This window comes from Myxine glutinosa, chromosome 14 (genome assembly GCF_964187855.1).
Source record: "Myxine glutinosa chromosome 14, kmMyxGlut1.1, whole genome shotgun sequence".
Taxonomy (NCBI): Eukaryota; Metazoa; Chordata; class Myxini; order Myxiniformes; family Myxinidae; genus Myxine; species Myxine glutinosa.
In genome coordinates this window covers 61,250,253-61,271,970 of record NC_136274.1, presented here as the reverse complement: position 1 = coordinate 61,271,970, position 21,718 = coordinate 61,250,253, and the positions used below count along the sequence as shown (strand labels likewise).

Below are 21,718 nucleotides of genomic sequence, written 5' to 3'. Positions count from 1 at the left end.
GTCTCGACATCAAAGACGGTTCAGTTGTCCCGCCTTGTCCCCGTTTGAATGTTTCATCCTAAATATTCCACACCCGAGTCGCTCCTCGAACGTCTCTGTGATCTCAGCTTGTTCGAGTCTCGACGTTTGTGGAGAAACGCGCGGGACACGCTGTTGGGTCTTTTCGCCGATACCATCATGGGCTGCTCCAACGTGCCCTCGTTAGTGTTTCATCACCACCCCCACCCCCGAACCAACGCCCTCCCCCACCCCCGAACCAACGCCCTCCCCATGTCTCTACCCCACCCCTGAACCAATGCCGTCCCCAAGTCCCTACCCCACCCCTGAACCAACGCCCTCCCCATGTCCCTACCCCACCCCTGAACCAATGCCCTCCCCATGTCCCTACCCCACCCCTGAACCAACGCCCTCCCCACGTCCCTACCCCACCCCCGAAACAACGCCCTCCCCACGTCCCTACCCCACCCCTGAACCAACGCCCTCCCCATGTCCATACCCCACCCCTGAACCAACGCCCTCCCCATGTCCCAACCCCACCCCCACCCCTGAACCAACGCCCTCCCCACGTCCCTACCCTACCCCCAAACCAACGCCGTCCCAACATCCCCACCCCACCCCTGAACCAACGCCCTCCCCACGTCCCGACCCCATCCCCAAACAAACGCCCTCCCTCTCCCCTTTTCCACCAACGACCTCCCTCCCCCCTTTTCCACCAACGCCCCTCCCTCCCCCCTTTTCCACCAACGCCCCTCCCTCCCCCCTTTTCCACCAACGCCCCTACCTCCCCCCTTTTCCACCAATGCCCCTCCCTTCCCCCTTTTCCACCAACGGTACTCCCTCCCCCCCTTTTCCACCAATGCCCCTCCCTTCCCCCTTTTCCACCAACGGTACTCCCTCCCCCCTTTTCCACCAATGCCCCTTCTTCTCCCCTTTTCCACCAACGCCCCTCCCTCCCCCCTTTTCCACCAACGCCCCTCCCTTTTCCCTTTTCCACCAATGCCCCTTCTTCTTCCCTTTTCCACCAATGCCTCTTCTTCTCCCCTTTTACACCAACGCCCCTCCCTCCCCCCTTTTCCACCAACGCCCCTCCCTCCCCCCTTTTCCACCAACGCCCCTACCTCCCCCTTTTTCCACCAATTCCCCTCCCTTCCCCCTTTTCCACCAATGCCCCTCCCTCCCCCCTTTTCCACCAACGCCCCGCCCTCCCCCCTTTTCCACCAATGCTCCTTCCTCCCCCCTTTTCCACCAATGCCTCTCCCTCCCCCCTTTTCCACCAATGCCCCTCCCTCACCCCTTTTCCACCAACGCCCCTCCCTTTTCCATCAATGCCCCTTCTTCTTCCCTTTTCCACCAATGCCTCTTCTTCTCCCCTTTTACACCAATTCCCCTCCCTCCCCCCTTTTCCGCCAACGCTCCTCCCTCCCCCCTTTTCCGCCAATGCCCCTTCTTCTCCCCTTTTCCGCCAACGCTCCTCCCTCCCCCCTTTTCCGCCAATGCCCCTTCTTCTCCCCTTTTCCGCCAATGCTCCTCCCTCCCCCCTTTTCCGCCAATGCCCCTTCTTCTCCCCTTTTCCACCAATGCTCCTTCCTCCCCCCTTTTCCGCCAATTCCCCTTCTTCTCCCCTTTTCCACCAATGCCCCTCCCTGCCCCCTTTTCCGCCAATGCCCCTTCCTCCCTCATTTTCCACCAATGCCCCTTCTTCTCCCATTTTCCACCAATGCTCCTCCCTCCCCCCTTTTCCACCAACGCCGCTCCCTCCCTCCTTTTCCACCAATGCCCCCTTCTTCTCCCCTTTTCCACCAATGCGCCTCCCTCCCCCCTTTTCCACCAATGTCCCTCCCTCCCCCCTTTTCCACCAATGCTCCTCCCTACCCAATTTTCCACCAATGCCCCTTCTTCTCCCCTTTTCCACCAATGCCCCTCCCTCCCCCCTTTTCCACCAACGGTACTCCCTCCCCCCCTTTTCCACCAATGCCCCTTCCTCTCCCCTTTTCCACCAATGCCCCTCCCTCCCCCCTTTTCCACCAATGCCCCTCCCTCCCCCCTTTCCACCAATGCCCTCCCTCACCCCTTTTCCCCCAACGCCCCTCCCTCCCCCCTTTTCCACCAATTCCCCTACTTCTCCCCTTTTCCACCAATGCCCTTCCCTCCCCCCTTTTCCACCAACGCCCCTCCCTCCCCCCTTTTCCACCAATGCCCCTTCTCTCCTCCCCTTTTCCACCAACGCTCCTCCCTCCCCCCTTTTCCGCCAACGCCCCTCCCTCCCCCCTTTTCCACCAATGCCCCTCCCTTCCCCCTTTTCCACCATCACCCCTTCCTCCCCCCCTTTTCCACAAACGCCCCTCCCTCTCCCCTTTTCCACCAGGCCCCTCTCTCCCCCCTTTTCCACCAATGCACCTCCCTCCCCCCTTTTCCACCAACGCCCCTCCCTCCTCCCCTTTTCCACTTTCACGCGTCTCCCACTTCTGTCCATCCGCTCGTGTCCCTTGAGGAGAGGACAATGTGGAGCCCCTTCCCTCCCCTCCTCCCCCCTACCCCCCTCCCCCTCTCAGGAGGCTATAGATTTAGTATTAACCGCAGAGTAATTACAACGTCCCGGGAGGAGGTATGCACAGCTGGGATTGCTATTCCATCCTCCCGTACGAACGTGCACGAACCTCCCGTCGTCCGTCGCTCCCACTAAAAGTGCTGAAATGAGATTTCCACCTCGTGCAAACCTCCAAAGCTCCAAACCTCCACCCCAACCTCACCCCTCCCTTACCCCGCGACACCAACAGTCCAACATCGACTGGACAAAGGGGGACGGACCTCGTAGCCGACGTGGGCTTGTTCGTCACTTACCTGGAACAACGACCGTGGTGCCCCACGCGGTGTACGTACACGACCCAGACCCTCCCATCAGCCGCAGCTCCTCGAAACGACGCGGACACGCACCGTGTCTTCTTCGTCCGAGTTTATACCACACTCGGTGCTCCAATATCGACCCCTTCGCTTCGATATGGCGTTGGGGACCGCACACACACGTCACCCCCAAAACAATCCATACTGGTGTTTGCAGCGATTGTTTCCGTCACGAGGTTATCAGCCCCTCGCCGCTCCCTTCCCGCCAACAAAGGAGGCCCAGAAGCAGCACGGTCTCCCGTCTCCACGGACACGTGAATATACCATGCCTGCATTCGATCCGAGTTGTCCGCATAACTACCACGAGGCGCCACTCGCGCACATCGGCAGAAAAACAATCGAGCATTATGACCTCACAAACGATTGTGTATAGATTATAAAATCGCCCCCTTTTTAGGGTGGGGGGAGTAGTTGGGAAATTTGCGACGAGACGCCCGCAGTTGCGAGTGAGCACTTTCCAGCACTTATTAGCAACAAAGTGAACTTTCCTTTGTTCAATTTCATTGCCGCAGTTAATGGTTCATCACTGACGAGTGACCATCCGGGGTCGGATGTTCCACCGAGCAGGCAATTTGACTTGGGTTCCCGGCGTGGTGAGAAGAGGAGGAAGTGGAAAAGGCGGGAAAGCGCGCAAACGGCCCAATAACCATACACCACCCGAATCGTCCTGTGACCACGGTGACGAACTTCGACTCGTGACGTCACAATCACTTTATTAATCAGCACAGGTGCATGTAGCCTACGATCAAGGAATCATGGACATGTGTGAAAGATGTGTTACTACGCACGTGCGTGGAGGAGAGGGTCACTCCTGGAACGTCATTGTGACGTCACAACAGGACAAACACCCGCCGTTTAATGGAGGAAAAAGACCCGCAGGACAAAGACCCGCCGACAAATGGAAAGGCACATGCCGCACGTTCAAGCAAATATTTGAGGATGCTGCGCGGGTTCTCGGATGCACAAGCGGCCATGCGTCCGTTAGGGATAGGGTTAGGGATAGGGTTAGGGTTACGGATAGGGTTAGGGTTAGGGTTAGGGTTAGGGATAGGGATAGGGTTAGGGTGAGGGTTAGGGTTAGGGATAGGGTTGAATAAATGTGAGAGTTTATTCGTACAAGTCCCAAACCGCTGCGCTCTCGTTCCTCTGATGCTCCCTCAAGTGGTCCTCCAGTTCTCTCACCTGCTGAGGTACGACAGTCACACAAGGTGGTATCGTTACAAGACCCTCACAGAGAGATCGCGTCACGAGGGTGTCTCATTGATCAACGTTCAGCGAGTACACTCGATCCATTACAGTAAACGTCACCATGATATCAGCTCAATGAATATACCACACAACACCTTTCACATCCACAGTAAAAACGGGTCGGCCTGATTAACACACCTCCTATGAGATGTAGTAGAGGTATACCTGCTGCCGGTGTTGCATCTCGAGGAAAGGTGCATAAACTACACCTCGTACCGTGGCATATAATAAATACATCCATACTCGCTTCATGGATTCAACTTTAAACTCGGAGATGTCTCTTCGCAACTTCCTGTGATCCAGTACCTGCTGTATCGGCACACGACAAAACCCATGATCCGCTCACTCTAAGGGACTTTATACCGTTACTGAGGTTCTGGGACAGTGAAAGGTAAGTTCAGTGGTTAACACCTGCGTGCTGCTGTCGGGCCTGACAGATTCAACGTGAAATTAAAAAATAATAACGAGAAAGCATCTGAAAATGCAAAGCCCGTCCGCGTCCGTTTGTATTCAGACGTCTTCTTCTTCTTCGAATGAGAATTGATGATTGCATGCAGTCTTGACCTTTGAGCTTTAGATCTAAAAAAAAATTCAGCTTTTAGCTTTTGATTGGTGAACTAATTCTATAACACAATATGCAAATTCTTAAAATTTCAGGTCAATTGGATGAAAATTGACGATATTATGCAACCTTGACCTTTGACCTTTTGATCCAAGAAAACAAAACAATCAACCCCTACCTTTTGAGTGGTGAACAAATTCAGTGACCCGATATGCAAATTCTTAAAATTTCAGGTCAATCGGATGAAACTTGACAACTTTATGTGATGCTGACCTTTGACCTTATGACCAAATCATTAATTTTCATTCTCCATATTATCATAATAAAGCTTTGTTGAAAATTTGATGACAAAACAACTGGTAAATGTAAAATTCAGGTCAATTGGATGAAATCTGTGTTTGCCTCAACATCTTGTGTCCCAAACCCATCTCTCTCTGTTCCCACCTCACCCAGTCGTACCCAGCTGCTCCTGAACTCTGTGTCCTTCTCTCCTGACAAGGTGGATAAGTTTCTGTCAAACCTCGACTCTGATTCTGCAACTGGACCAGATGGCATCAGCCCAGGTTCCTAAAATCCTGCGCTGCTGCTCTTTCACACCCTCTCTGTTCTCTTCACCCTCTCTGTTGCTCAAGGTCATCTGCCATCAGCTTGGAAATCAGCCAACATTACCGCTTTAGACAAAAAAGGTGCAAAACAGATCCTTGCAACTACAGACCAATCAGCCTGCTCCCAATAATCAGCAAGGTCATGGAATCGATCATCGCTTCTGATATCAAATCCTTCCTCTTCTCCAATGGCTTGATCTCTGATCATCAATTTGGTTTCAGACCTGGTCACTCTACCCTGGACATGCTGCTTCTGCTGTCACACAATGGATGGAGGTCCTCAATGCCAAACAGGAAATGAGAGCTGACTCCCTTGACATATCACGTGCCTTCGATACGGTCTGGCACCCAGCTCTGCTCACCAAACTCTCCTCCTATGGTATCCATGGAAATTTCCACGCATGGCTTGCCGACTTCCTCTCTCGTCACAGTCAACGTGTGGCTCTGAATGGATTTCTCTCATCGCCCCTTCCTGTTCTGGCTGGAGTTCCCCCAGGCCGTGTTCTGGGCGCTGTGATTTTTCTGGTCTTCATCAATGATCTCTCCGACTCTCTGGAAAATCCTCTCTATCTCTTTGCTGATGACTCTACTCTCTGTCGCTCCATTCCTCATCCCTCAGATCGGCAGTCTGCAGCCTCCTCAGTCTCTGCAGACCTGGACAAAATCACAGGCTGGTCAAACAAGTGGAACATGTCTTTCAATCCTGACAAATCTCACACCCTCACTATGTCTCTCCGAAATGACCGTCTGGACAAACCTCCCATTTACTTTCTCAACAATCCTCTCCAAGAAGTTCTGTCACTGAAGCTTTTGGATCTCACTTTCTGCCATGATCTTTCCTGGTAAAACCACATTTCGAAGCTGGCCTCCAAAGCCAGTCGCCATCTGGGCATCCTCCGTCATGTGAAGTCCTTCCTTGGCACACCTGAGTTCCTCACCACATACAAGGCTTTCATCCGCAGCTCAATGGAATACTGTTCTCCCCTCTCGGCTGGTGCTCCTGCCTCACACCTAGCTCGGCTTCACGCTGTTGTAACCAAAGCGTTCAGAATCATTGGAATCTCCTGCGATGAAGCTAACTCCGAGGGCCTTTCTCTCTCTCACCACAGGCAGGTTGGTGGTCTTTCTGTGTTCTACTGACTCCTCTCCGGCTAGCTCCCCCTGCTCTGTCTGTGATCTGTTCCCCAAATTTTCCTGCAGGACGCACATGATCTGCCAGCAACCCTCTTCTGGTGAAACCTCGAAAATCAAGACTCTCTTCTCAACTTCACTCCTTCATTCCCCTTTTCTCCCACGTCTGGATCAAACTCCCTCACTCTCTTCAATCCCAATCCTCCCTTCAGGTCTTCAAAACAGCTGTTCACCACCATCTCTTATCTCTCTCCATCCAAAACCTTGATTTTTTCTACCCCTGTGAATACACCCCAAATCCACCTCTTTCAACCCCCAACTTCTTTCCTGAAATTCCTCGTTGTGCCAATTTGTTTTATACCGTGTTCCTCTTCCCTTCCACCGGCCCTCTCTCTTCCACAGATCTACCGACGTCCCTGTTCTCTGCTGTTGTTGTGCTTGTAGGTTTTCGTCTCTCTCATCCTCTTGTCTCCCGCTCCCTTTATGTGTTGCATGTTTTATGGGTCTGTGCCTGTTCTTGCGTGTAATGTGTTAGCTCTTACACGAGACTTGACTCTGTATCCCCCCCCCCAAAAAAATTTGATGATTTTAGATCACGCTGACCTTTGACCTTTGACCTTTTGACCAAAATATGAATTTGTCTTTTGCATATTATCATAATAAACATTCGGTGAAAATTTGATGACAAAACTCAAATGGTAAATTTAAATTTCAGGTCAATTGGATGAAAATTTATAATGTTACATGATGCTGACCTTTGACCTTGTGACAAAATTTTTAATTTGTCTTCTCCGTATTATCATAAGGCTTTGTTGAAATTTTGATGAGAAAACTCCGATGGTAAATTGAAATTTCAGGTCAATTGGATGAAAATTGCTGAATTTATATGATGCTGACCTTTGACCTTTTGACAATTTTTTTTTAATTTGCCTTATCCATACTATCATAATAAAGTTTTGGTGAAAATGTGATGGCCCAGACAGACACACACAGAAGTGATTGCAAAACCCGTCTCCAGCGCAGGAGACAGGCTAACAACGTGTGTGTGTGTGTGTGTGTGTGTGTGTGTGTGTGTGTGTGTGTGTGTGTGTGTGTGTGTGTGTGTGTGTGTGTGTGTGTGTGTAGTGTGTACCTGGCTATGTATGTGTACCTGGTTGTGAGGGGGCTAGATTTCCGGTGGTGTCGCTGCAATAAAACAAACTAAGTGGTTTGGCACCGCCACTTCCAGTGTTGGACAGAGTTTGATAGTGGCAGCTGGTTGACCAACTCCGGGGTTAAAGGAGACTTGACAGAGAGGGGGAGGGAGGGTAGCGAGCAGTGGAAGGTGTGGTGCTCCAGGTTGCCTACTGTGAAACCCAAGTGTGGAAAGGCTAGAAGCTCCTCACACCTGCATGTGCTGTCACGCTATGCACCAACCTTCGGTGTTCGGTGCCAAGAGAGAGGCGAAAGACAGATTATTTGTGACTTCCAAAAAGCTCTTGATGAAATTCCACAAAAGGAATCAAATCTCCTCCAAGGAACTCCTCTAATCTCATCTCCAATGCATGTGTTGAGTCAAGAACAGTCCCACACGATGTTGAACAGTGGGCCGGTGTGTGTGGTCCCCAAGGTCCGGGTGAAGACAACAATTCTGGCAAAGAGCTTCTGGCATTCCTTCTAAAAGAGGCGACAATTTGTAACACCTGGTTTGTGAAGAGGAACATCAAGAAGCAAACCTGGCAGCATCCAAGGCTTCAGGTATGGCACTGCATAGACTATGCAATGAGGCGACAGTAAAATAGGAGCTTAATCTGGATTACAGACCGAATGATGTGTAAATGTGTAAATGTGTAAATTTACTAATGTAAATTAAAGTAAGACCTAGAGAGTTCAAAGAACACCTTACCCCATGCAGTGCTCAGGTTTATAATAAAATTGAAATAAAATAGTTATTTTAAAGATTGTACAAAAAAACAAAAATCTAAGTTTATCACCGTTGATGCAGTGTCTTATACGCCACCTTATTTAACACGTTATATTAGTTCTTCATTCCTGTTGTTTGTGTCCTTTATGATATCCTTAAAAAATAGCTCCGAGTGAGCTGACGGTCATCTCTTCTCTTGAGGTTGTCGTTCAGACCTCTGCCGATTTTGGGGAACACTCCTCTCCCACCCCCCACCCTGGGATCTGCCCGATCCGAAATCGAAAAATCTTCGACCCAGTGATCATGCGGACTATCGAGCATAAGCGGTGTTTCAGAGTAATCCGTTTTTTTTTTTTTCTGTATACAAGATCGAGGCTCGTGTAAGAGCTAACATTTAATCACAAAAAGACAAACTGACACATAAAACATGAAACATATGATAAAAGGAGCTGGAGACAAGATGGAGAGCAGGGACATCGGGAGATCTGTGGGAGGGAGAGGTCTTGGGGTGGAGGAGGCATGGCAATGGGGGGGCCGAGGTAAAAAAAAAAAAACATGTACACTGCGAGAACTTCCAGGAAAGAAGTCGGTATTTCAAAAAAGTGGATCTGGGGTGAATTAATGGGGGTAGAAAAGACCAAGGTTTTGAATGGGGGAAGATAAGAGATGGTGGTGAACACCTGTTTTAAAGACCTGGAGGGAGGAGTGGGATTGGAGAGAGTGGGGGAGTTTGTTCCAAAAGCGGGAGAAAAGAGGAATGAAAGAGTGAAGGTGAAAAGAGAGTCTTGATTTGGGCAGTTTAACCATTGGTAAATTGGTAAATAAATTGGTAAATAAATTAAATTGGTAAATAAGGGACGAGTAGAGATCCGAAGGTTCAGAGGGTGACCCCCTGGGAGCCCCCATGATCTGAAATCGAAAAATCGAAGCCAGAGCGATTGTGCGGGCGACTGTCGTGTATTAATATGTCAAGTTTCAGAACAAGCAAAAAGAGTAAAAAGTTAACGGGCAGATGGACGGATGGACGGATGGACGAATGGACAGATGGACAGATGGGATGGACGGATGGACGAATGGGCATCCAGACATCACGAAGTTCATCTCTTCGAGAATTGTAAGTAACTATATCTTCGAGAATCAAGACAGTAGCCTTCGCTTTGAGAATCATAAGTAGTAAATTGTAAGTAAGTATATAAACAGTAAGTTTCCTGGTTGTAATGATTTTCAATTTTCTTTGACTTCAGACATGAAGACAGAGTGAAAAAAAATCACACCCGTGTCCGAAGGAAATGGTTTACTTTGGCATTTTAAAGCGGCGAAGCCACTTCAATATTCAGCTTTGTCCTTCCTTCCATCTGTTTGTCTTTTTTTTTGTTTTTTTTTTTTTGGATACAGAATCGAGGCTCGTGAAAGCTAACATTTATCACCAAACAAAAAAATGAAACAGACAAACAAAATATATAAAAAGGGGGAGCGGTAGACAAGATGGGGAGAGAAGGGGAAGCACATAAACACAACATTTGAGAGCAGGGACATCGGGAGATGTGTGGGAGGGAGAGGGCTTGGGGGGAGGAGGCGTGGGAAGGGGGAGGGGGGTGAGAGAAGTACAAAACACAAGGACATCAAGGACTTCCAGGAAAGAAGTTGGTATTTCAAAAAAGTGGATTTGGGGTGAAATTAACGGGCGTAGAAAAGATCAAGGTTTTGGATGGGGGAAGATAAGAGATGGTGATGAACAGCTGTTTTAAAGACCTGGAGGGAGGAATGGGATTGAAGAGAGTGAGGGAGTTTGTTCCAGAGGCAGGAGAAAAGAGGAATGAAGGAGTGAAGGTGAGCAGAGAGTCTTGATTTTGGCAGTTTAATCATAAGAGGGTTGCAGTCAGATCTTGTGCGACCAGTAGGAATATTTTGGGGACAGGGCCCAGAGAGAGCTGGGGGAGCAAGGCCAGAGAGGAGTCGGTAGAAGACGGAAAGACCACCAACCTGCCTGCGGTGAGTAAGTGAAAGGCCCTCGGAGGTAGCTTCATCGCAGGAGATTCCAATGATTCTGAACGCTTTGGTTACAACAGCGTGAAGACGAGCTAGGTGTGAGGCAGGAGCACCAGCCGAGAGGGGAGAACAGTATTCCATTGAGCTGCGGATGAAAGCCTTGTATGTGGTGAGGAGCTTAGGTGTGCCAAGGAAGGACTTCGCACGACGGAGGATGCCCAGTCGGCGACTGGCTTTGGAGGCCAGATTTGAAATGTGGTTTTCCCAGGAAAGATCATGGCAGATAGTGAGACCCAAAAGCTTGAGTGACAGAACTTCTTGGAGAGGATTATTCAGAAAGTGGATGGGAGGGTTGTCCAGTCGAACTTTTCGGAGAGACATCGTAAGAGTGTGAGATTTGTCAGGATTGAAAGACATGTTCCAATTGTTTGCCCAGTCTGTGATTTTGTCCAGGTCTGCAGAGAGTGAGGAGGCTGCAGACTGCCGATCTGAGGGATGAGGAATGGAGCGGCAGAGAGTGGAGTCATCAGCAAAGAGATAGGGAGGATTTTCAAGAGAGTCATCAGATCATTGATGAAGACCAGAAAAAGCACAGGGCCCAGAACACTGCCTTGGGGAACTCCAGCCTGAACAGGAAGAGGAGATGAGAGAAACCCAATCAGGGCCACACGTTGACTGCGACTAGAGAGGAAGTCCGTCAGCCATGCGTGGAGATTTCCATGGATACCAAAGGAGGAGAGTTTGGTGAGCAGAGCGGGGTGGTAGACCGTATCGAAGGCACGTGATATGTCAAGGGAGACAGCTCTAATTTCCTGTTTGGCATTGAGGACCTCCATCCATTGTTGAAACAGCAGAAGCAGCATGTCCAGAGTAGAGTGACCTTGTCTGAAACCAAATTGATGATCAGAGATCAAGCCATTGGAGAAGAGGAAAGATTTCATATGCGAAGCAATGATGGATTCCATGACTTTGCTGATAATTGGGAGAAGGCTTATTGGTCTGTAGTTGCAAGGATCTGTTTTTGCACCTTTTTTGTGTAAAGCGGTGATGTTGGCCGCTTTGTTGGCCGCTGTCATAAATGAAGAAGACCTTTCTCACCCACAGTGTTTAATTCCAGAGGGTTATAAAGGGTGATTCGAAAGGGTAATTATAAAGGGTTCTAATGGGTTGTTTTAAAGGGTAATTCTAATGGGTCCGAAAGGGTCATTCTAATTGGTAATTCTGAAGGCTAATTCTAAACGGGTATTCTCAAGGGTAATTCTTAAAGGTTATAAATGGTAATTCCAAAGGGTTCTAAAGGTGTTACCCTTTGGAATCACCCTTTGGAATCACCATTTGCAGTTACCCATTAGAATGACCCTTTTTGACCCATTAGAATTACCTTTTAGAAATACTCTTTGACGTTAGAATTACCCTTTAGAATGTTTATTGAGAATTGCCCTTTAGAATTACGCTTAAGAATTACCCTTTATAACCGTTTAGAATTACCCTTTAGAAAACTCTAGAATTACCCCTTAGGTACCCTTTGGAATTAACCTTCGGAATTAACCTTTAGAATTACCCTTTAGAATTACACTTTAGAATTACCTTTTAGGAAGTTACAGAATTACCCCTGAGAATTACCCTTAAGAATTACCCTTTGGAATTACCCTTTAGAATTACCCTTTAAAATTACCCTTTAGAATCACCCTTTAGAATCAAACTTTAGAATTATCCTTGAGAATTACCCTTTGGAATTATCCTTTAAAATTACCCTTTAGAATTACAATTTAGAATCACCCTTTAGAATTACCATTTAGAATTACCCTTTAGAATTACCCTTGAGAATTACCCATTAAAATTACACTTTAGAATTACACTTTAGAATTACGCTTTAGAATCAAACTTTAGAATTACCCTTAAGAATTACCCTTTGGAATTACACATTAAAATTACCCTTTAAAATTACCCTTTAGAATTACCATTTAGAATTACCCTTTGGAATTAGACTTTAGAATTAGACTTTAGAATTAGACTTTAAAACATATGGACACTGCCAGGACTTCCAGGAAAGAAGTTGGAATTTCAAACAAGGTGGATCTGGGGTGAATTAGCGGGGGTAGAAAAGATCAAGGTTTTGGATGGGGGAAGATAAGAGATGGTGGTGAACAGCTGTTTTAAAGACCTGGAGGGAGGAGTGGGATTGAAGGGAGTGAGGGAGTTTGTTCCAGAGGCGGGAGAAAAGAGGAATGAAAGAGTGAAGGTGAGCAGAGAGCCGAGATTTCGGCAGTTTCACCATCAGAGGGTTTCTGGCAGATCTTGTGAGACCTGTAGGAATATTTGGGGGACAGAGCACAGAGAGAGCTGGGGGTGCAAGGCCGGAGAGGAGTCGGGAGAAGACAGAAAGACCACCTACCTGCCTGTGGTGAGTGAGTGAAAGGCCCTCAGAGATAGCTTCATCGCGGGAGATTCCAATAATTCTGAAAGCTTTGGTTTCAACAGCGTGAAGCCGAGCTAGGTGTGAGGCAGGAGCACCGGCCCATAGGGGAGAACAGTATTCCATTGAGCTGCGGATGAAAGCCTTGTATGTGGTGAGGAGCTCAGGTGTGCCGAAGAAGGACTTCGCACGACGGAGGATGCCCAGTCGGCGACTGGCTTTGGAGGCCAGCTTGGAAATGTGGTTTTCCCAAGAAAGATCATGGCAGATAGTGAGACCCAAAAGCTTGAGCGACAGAACTTCTTGGAGAGGATTGTTGAGAAAGTAGATGGGAGGGTTGTCCAGTCGATCTTTTCGGAGAGACATAGTAAGAGTGTGAGATTTGTCAGGATTGAAAGACATGTTCGGCTTGTTTGACCAGTCTGTGATTTTGTCCAAGTCTTCAGAGAGTGAGGAGGCTGCAGACTGCCGATCTGAGGGAAGAGGAATGGAGCGGCAGAGAGTGGAGTCATCAGCAAAGAGATAAAGAGGATTTTCAAGAGAGTCAGAGAGATCATTGATGAAGACCAGAAAAAGCACGGGACCCAGAACACTGCCTTGGGGAACTCCAGCCTGAACAGGAAGAGGAGATGAGAGAAACCCATTCAGGGCCACACGTTGACGACGACTAGAGAGGAAGTCCGCCAGCCATGCGTGGAGATTTCCATGGATACCAAAGGAGGAGAGTTTGGTGAGCAGAGCGGGGTGCCAGACCGTGTCGAAGGCACGTGATATGTCGAGGGAGACAGCTCTAATTTCCTGTTTGGCATTGAGGACCTCCATTCATTGTTGAGACAGCAGAAGCAGCATGTCCAGAGTAGAGTGACCTGGTCTGAAACCAAATTGATGATCAGAGATCAAGCCATTGGATCAGAGATCAAGCCCTTTAAAATTACCCTTTAGAATTACCCTTTAGAATTACTCTTTAGAATTACCTTTTGGAATTACCCTTTAGAATTATGTGTTAAAATTACCCTTTAGAATCACCCTTTAGAATTATCCTTGAGAATCACACTTTAGAATTACCCTTGATAATTATCCTTTAGAATCACACTTTAGAATTACCCTTGAGAATTATTCTTTAGAATTACCCTTTAGAATTACGCTTTCGAATTATCCTTTAGAATCACACTTTAGAATTACCCTTGAGAATTACCCTTTCGAATTATCCTTAAGAATCACACTTTAGAATTACCATTTCGAGTTACTCTTTAGGATTACCCTTCAGAATTACTCATTGTAATTACCATTTAGAATTATCCTTTAAAATTACCCTTTTTTACCCTTGAGAATTACTCTTTAGAATCAAACTTTAGAATTACTCTTTCGAATTATCTGTTAAAATTACCTTTGAGAATCACCCTTTAGAATTATCCTTTAGAATCACACTTTGGAATTACCCTTGAGAATTATCCTTCAGAATCACACTTTAGAATTACCCATTGTAATTACCATTTCGAATTATCCTTTAAAATGACCCTTTAGAATTGCTCTTTAGAATTGCTCTTTAGAATTACCCTTTAGAATTACCCTTTAGAATTACCCATTGTAATTACCATTTAGAATTATCCTTTAAAATTACCCTTTAGAATTACCCTTTAGAATTACTCTTTGGAATTACCTTTTGGAATTACCCTTTGGAATTATCCGTTAAAATTATCCTTTAGAATTACCCTTGAGAATTACTCTTTAGAATTACCCTTTAGAATTACCCTTTAGAATCACACTTCAGAATTACCCTTGAGAATTACCCTTTAGAATAATCCTTTAGAATCACACTTTAGAATTACTCTTTAGAATTACTCTTTAGAATTACCCTTGAGAATTACCCAATAGAATTACAATTTAGAATCACACCTTCGAATTATCCTTGAGAATTACTCTTTAGAATTACACTTTAGAATCACACTTTAGAATTATCCTTGAGAATTACTCTTTAGAATTATCCTTGAGAATTACTCTTTAGAATTACCCTTGAGAATTACACTTTAGAATTACCCTTTAGAATTACTCTTTAGAATTACTCTTTGGAATTACTCTTTGGAATTACTCTTTAGAATTACCCTTTAAAATTACCGTTTAGAATTACTCTTTAGAATTACCTTTTGGAATTACCCTTCAGAATTATCCTTTAGAATTACACTTTAGAATTACACTTTAGAATTACACTTTAGAATTACACTTTAGAATCACACTTTAGAATTACCCTTTAGAATCACACTTTAGAATTACCCTTTAGAATTACCCTTTAGAATTACCCTTGAGAAATACCCATTGTAATTACCATTTGGAATTATCCTTTAGAATTACCCTTTAGAATTACGCTTGAGAATTACTCTTTTGAATCCAACTTCAGAATTACACTTTAGAATTACCCTTTAGAATTACACTTTAGAATTACCGTTTAGAATCACACTTTAGAATTACCCTTTAGAATTACCCTTGAGAAATACCCATTGTAATTACCATTTGGAATTATCCTTTAGAATTACGCTTTAGAATTACGCTTGAGAATTACTCTTTTGAATCCAACTTCAGAATTACTCTTTAGAATTATCCGTTAAAATTACGCTTTAGAATCGCCCTTTGGAATTATCCTTGAGAATTACCCTTGAGAATTACCCTTTAGAATCACACTTTAGAATTACCCTTTAGAATTACCCTTGAGAATTACCCTTGAGAATTACCTTTTAGAATTACCCTTGAGAATTACCCTTGAGAAATACCCATTGTAATTACCATTTGGAATTATCCTTTAGAATTACACTTTCGAATTACCCTTGAGAATTACCCTTGAGAATTACCCTTGAGAATTACCCTTTAGAGTCATCCTTTAGAATTACCCTTGAGAATTACCCTTTAGAATTACCCTTTAGAATTACCCTTTATAATTTCCCTTTAGAATTACCCTTTGGAATTACCATTTAGAACCCTTTAAAATTACGCTTCAGAATTACCCTTTCGAATTACTCTTTGGAATTACGTTTTGGAATTACCCTTCAGAATTACACTTTAGAATTGCACTTTAGAATTACACTTTAGAATCACACTTTAGAATTACACTTTAGAATCACACTTTAGAATTACCCTTTAGAATTACACTTTAGAATTACCATTTAGAATCACACTTTAGAAATACCCTTTAGAATTACCCTTGAGAATTACCCTTGAGAATTACCCTTGAGAATTACCCTTGAGAATTACCCTTTAGAATTACCCGTTAGAATTACCCTTTGGAATTACCATTTAAAACCCTTTAAAATTACGCTTCAGAATTACCTTTTAAAATTACTCTTTAGAATTACGTTTAGCATTACCTTTTGGAATTACCCTTCAGAATTATCCTTTAGAATTACTCTTTAGAATTACTCTTTAGAATTACTCTCTAGAATTACTCTTTAGAATTACTCTTTAGAATTACTCTTTAGAATTACTCTTTAGAATTACTCTTTAGAATTACCCTTTAAAATTACCCTTTAGAATTACTCTTTAGAATTACCCTTTAAAATTACCTTTTGGAATTACCTTTTGGAATTACCCTTTAGAATCACATTTTAGAATTACCCTTGACAATTACCCTTTGGAATTACCCATTGGAATTACACTTTAGAATTACACTTTAGAATTACACTTCAGAATTACCCTTTAGAATTAATAATAATAATAATAATAATAAAGGAGTCTTTTTTCGCCCCATCAAGCAGAGTAAACTACCCTCATGGTGCTTTACATTATCATGCGAACGCACACACACCGCACACACACACACACACACAAACATACACACACATAGACACACCTTCACTCTTGCCCTATTCCTCTCCCTCCCCATTCAAAACCCACAGACGTGTACTCCTCCTCCTCCTCCCCTCCCTCCCCCGCACATGTACACAGACATACTCTCGATCTCTGTCCCACCTCAAACCAAAGGGAAAACACTAACAGGACTTAGACTTTGAAAGACTTGTGAAACAGATAGGTTTTGAGGGAGGTTTTAAAGGCAGGAAGAGAGTCAACATGTCGAACAGAGGAAGGCAAGTCATTCCAGAGCAGAGGTGCAGCAAACGAAAAGGATTTCTCGCCAAACGACTTGGTGCTGGTGCGCGGCAGCTCTAAGGTCATAGAGTCGTCGCTTGAACGAAGCCGTCGCCGAGGTTCATAGAGAGTGAGCAAATCGGAGAGATAGTGAGGTCCCGTTCCACACAATGATTTATAACATAGTGTGCAAATTTTGTATTGCACACGAGCAGAGACAGGCAGCCAGTGTAAAGATTCAAGAAGCGGGTAACATGGTCAGACTTCTTCGCCTTACAGACAAGACGAGCGGCAGAGTTTTAAACCTTTTGTAACTTATCCAAGAGAAACTGAGGGCAGCCAGCATCTATCTATAATTCCAGTAATCTCTGTCTGTCTGTCTGTACGTCTGTACGTTTGTTTGTCTGTGACCGCTGTTTCTCGACAACCACGGGTCCGATATACTTTTAACTTGCCAGGTATATTGCTGGGGACCCGAGGATGTGCCTTTTCAAGGTTTCATATTAATCGGACAATTACTTACCGAGCTATGTCCAAAAAACGATTCAACCAATCAGAGAGCAGCGAACGATCGCGTGTGCCGAACGTGGAGGACACACTCTGCCTCGGATGGCACATTTGAGAGCGTATTCATTTATTTCACGTTTGCAAACTATGTTGGCGTTAAACTATGTTTTAAAACTAATAAAACCGAATTTGCGATTCATTCGCTTTCCTGCGCGTTTGTGCACGCGATGGCGATTTCTTTACCAAACTCCGGAAGCCGTTCGCTTTGGACCAAACCATTGCATGTAAATAGAGGGGGGGGATTGTCACCGTACTCGCAAGCCGTTCGCTTTGGACCAAACCATTTCATGTAAATAGAGGGGGGGGGATATAATTTTAGATACAGATATAGTACGGGCAATGCCCTAGTACAAAGAATTACAATAGTCTAGCCTTGAGAGGACATGGGCACAGACCCGAGTTAGAGCAGCTTGACGAGTAAGAAAGTGGCGAATGGATGCGATCTTTCGCAGCTGAAAGTATGCTGATTTGCAAGTTTGAAGTACTTGCTTGGAAAATGTCATGTTGCAGTCGAAAACCACACCAAGGTTCTTGGTCGACGAAACAAAGTTTACATCGGTTTCACCAACATGAATAGTGGTAGGAAGTGAACATTGTAGAGGACATCTGTGCGATCTTACAATCATAGACTCTGTTTTAGCATCGTTCAGCTGAAGTTTGTTTTGGGTCATCCACGCCTTCACATCGGCAATACAGCCTTCTAACACTTCAACAGTGGGCACGATTTGTTGAATCGTGCTTCCTTTGTACAGCTGATTGTCGTCCGCAAAGGCGTGGTGATCAACTGAATGTCTGGCAACAAGATCAAATCGAGGCTGAGTGTACAAAAGAAAGAGGATAGGTCCCAGGACTGAGCCCTGGGGAACGCCAAAGGAAAGCGGAGAAGGGGCTGATTTCTGGCCATTGACAACAACTGTTTGCACTCTATCAGTAAGATAGGACATCAGCCAAGAAAGTGGAGTACCAGTTATACCAAATGTGATTTCAAGACGACGAATTAAGACACTATGGTCAATCGTGTCAAAGGCGGCAGACAAGTCCAAAAGAGCAAGAACGGAAACCTTACCACAGTCAAGAGAGGTCAGAAGATCATTGGTTATTCTTAGGAGAGCGGTCTCGGTGCTATGGCCTGGTCTATATGCTGACTGGCGAGAATTGAAAAGATTATTTGAAACTAGATGGTCATTCATCTGTGATAGCACAATTCTTTCTGTGATCTTTGACAGGAAAGACAGGTTGGAGATAGGACGGTAATTTTTCATGTCGTTAAGGTCAAGGGTGGGCTTTTTAAGAAGTGGTTTAACAAGAGCTTGTTTAAAGAGAAGCGGAAATGAACCCGTAGTCAGAGAATCATTGATAACTGCAGTAATAAATGGGAGGAGGGTGTCCAAACACTCGATGAACAAATCGGTGGGAAGGGGGTCGAGATCACATGTTTTTATGTTTGACTTGAGGATTGTACATTTGACACTTTCCTCAGTAACAGGAGTAAACGAACGAAGAGGTCGTCCGTGAAAGCAGTGTTCAGCATCATCGAAGGAAAGGAGTGACTGCTTGTCAAGATTGTTTCTTATTGACTGAATTTTATTGTGAAAGAAATGCAGGAAGCGTTGGGGTAGTTCGTTTTGAGGAAATACAGTGGGAAGAACGGATTTATTTTTGGTGGCAAACAGGCGGTTGGTAATGCTGAACAGATGCTTGCAGGAGGAGCTCCTAGTAATCCGATCAGAAATATATGACGTTTTTGCTTTCAGAATGATTTTTATGACGAGTCTTTTAGCTATGTTATACAACTGTTTATGGACTGTGAGGCCAGTCTTCAGCCACTGTCTCTCGGCACGTCGTCGTTCCTCTTTGGCAGCCCTGACTTCGTCGCTGACTGCGCTGAACCATGGAGTACTCCTACGTCTGGGAACGGCGCGCCGTGTCGCTGGAGCATGACAGTCCAACGCTGTGCGGAGGCAACAGTCGAGGTCTTCTGCAGTGACATAGGAACGGCCAGAGAGACGGGTGTGAAGGTCCTCTTTAAAGGCAGAACGGTCGATGGCATGAATGTTGCGGGCAGTGATGAAGGTGGGCTGAAGACGAGGAACAGCAATACTCAGGTGGCTGGTAACACAGAAGTGGTCCGAGGTGATAGCACAGGTCACTGACGTGGACTGCACCAACTGATCATCGCATCTGTGCACTAACCAATCCAGGATGTGTCCTTTAACGTGTGTAGGTTGGGAGACAGACTGAGACAGACTAAAAGTAGAAAAGAGGTCAATGATCTTTGAAGTGAGAGGATGTTCTGGTTGGTCGTAGTGGACGTTGAAATCTCCAAGAATCAAGACGAAACCAGGAAGAGTATTGCAGTGGTCGAGCAGATTAGGAAGCTGGGTCACGAACATAGAGTCAGTAAGCTTGTTTTTCCGGTTAGGTGGAGGTCGGTAGAGGCAGAAGAAATGAAGAGTGTTTTCTGACAGAGTGAAGGTGACATGGGCTAGCTCGTAGGATGAATGGTCGAACGAAAAAGTCGTGGTGAAGGAGACAAAGGGAGAGAAGAAGAGAGAAGAAGGGAGAGAATTACCCTTTGGAATTACTCTTTAGAATTACCCTTGAGAATTACCTTTTGGAATTACCATTTAGAATTATCCTTTAGAATTACCCTTTAGAATTACCCTTTAGAATAACCCTTTAGAATTACCCATTGTAATTACCATTTAGAATTAAACTTTAAAATTACCCTTTAGAATTACCCTTAAGAATTACTCTTTAGAATTACCTTTTGGAATTACCCTTTCGAATTATCCGTTAAAATTACCCTTTAGAATCACCCTTTAGAATTATCCTTTAGAATCACACTTTAGAATTACCCTTGAGAATTATCCTTTAGAATCACACTTTAGAATTACCCTTGAAAATTATTCTTTCGACTTACCCTTTAGAATTACACTTTAGAATTATCCTTTAGAATCACACTTGAGAATTACCCTTTCGAATTACCCTTTCGAATTATCCTTTAGAATCACACTTTAGAATTACCCTTTAGAATTACTCTTTAGGATTACCTTTTAGAATTACTCATTGTAATTACCATTTAGAATTATCCTTCAAAATTACCCTTTAGAATTACCCTTGAGAATTACTCTTTAGAATCAAAGTTTAGAATTACTCTTTAGAATTATCCGTTAAAATTACCCTTTAGAATCACCCTTTAGAATTATCCTTTAGAATCACACTTTAGAATTACCCTTGAGAATTATCCTTTAGAATCACACTTTAGAATTACCCATTGTAATTACCATTTAGAATTATCCTTTAAAATTACCCTTTAGAATTGCTCTTTAGAATTACCCTTTAGAATTACCCTTTAGAATTACCCATTGTAATTACCATTTAGAATTATCCTTTAAAATTACCCTTAAGAATTACCCTTTAGAATTACTCTTTGGAATTACCTTTTGGAATTACCATTTAGAATTATCCGTTAAAATTATCCTTTAGAATTACCCTTGAGAATTACTCTTTAGAATTACCATTTAGAATTACCCTTTAGAATTATCCTTTAGAATCACACTTTAGAATTACCCTTGAGAATTACTCTTTAGAATTACTCTTTAGAATTACCCTTGAGAATTACCTTTTAGAATTACACTTTAGAATAACACTTTAGAATTATCCTTGAGAATCACACTTTAGAATTATCCTTGAGAATTACTCTTTAGAATTATCCTTGAGAATCACACTTTGGAATTATCCTTGAGAATTACACTTCAGAATTACCCTTGAGAATTACCTTTTGGAATTACTATTTACAATTATCCTTTAGAATTACCCTTTAGAATTATCCTTGAGAATTACTCTTTAGAATTACCCTTTAGAATTACCCTTTAGAATTACCCTTTAGAATTACCCTTGAGAATTACCCTTTAGAATTACCCTTGAGAATTACTCTTTCGAATCAAACTTTAGAATTACTGTTTAGAATTATCCGTTAAAATTACCCTTTAGAATCACCCTTTAGAATTATCCTTTAGAATCGCACTTTAGAATTACCCTTTAGAATTACCCTTTAGAATCACCCTTTAGAATTATCCTTTAGAATCACACTTTAGAATTACCCTTGAGAATTACCCTTTAGAATTCCCGTTTAGAATTACCCTTGAGAATTACCCTTTAGAATTACCCTTTAGAATTACCCTTGAGAATTACTCTTTAGAATCAAACTTTAGAATTACTCTTTAGAATGATCCGTTAAAATTACCCTTTAGAATCACCCTTTAGAATTATCCTTTAGAATCACACTTTAGAATTACCCTTGAGAATTATCCTTTAGA

The 21,718-nt window shown here is 44.2% G+C and overlaps 1 protein-coding gene across 1 annotated transcript in view; it reads right to left on the bottom strand.

Moving 5' to 3' along the window:
- Nucleotides 1-3,567: 3,567 nt before the first annotated feature.
- LOC137439825 (proprotein convertase subtilisin/kexin type 6-like) overlaps nucleotides 3,568-21,718 on the bottom strand; it is a 226,743-nt gene continuing 208,592 nt past the window's right edge. The window contains exon 12 of the mRNA XM_078768303.1: nucleotides 3,568-4,086. Within this exon, the coding sequence (XP_078624429.1) occupies nucleotides 4,009-4,086 (78 nt within the window). The 3' untranslated portion in view covers nucleotides 3,568-4,008. The remainder of the gene's footprint in view (nucleotides 4,087-21,718) is intronic.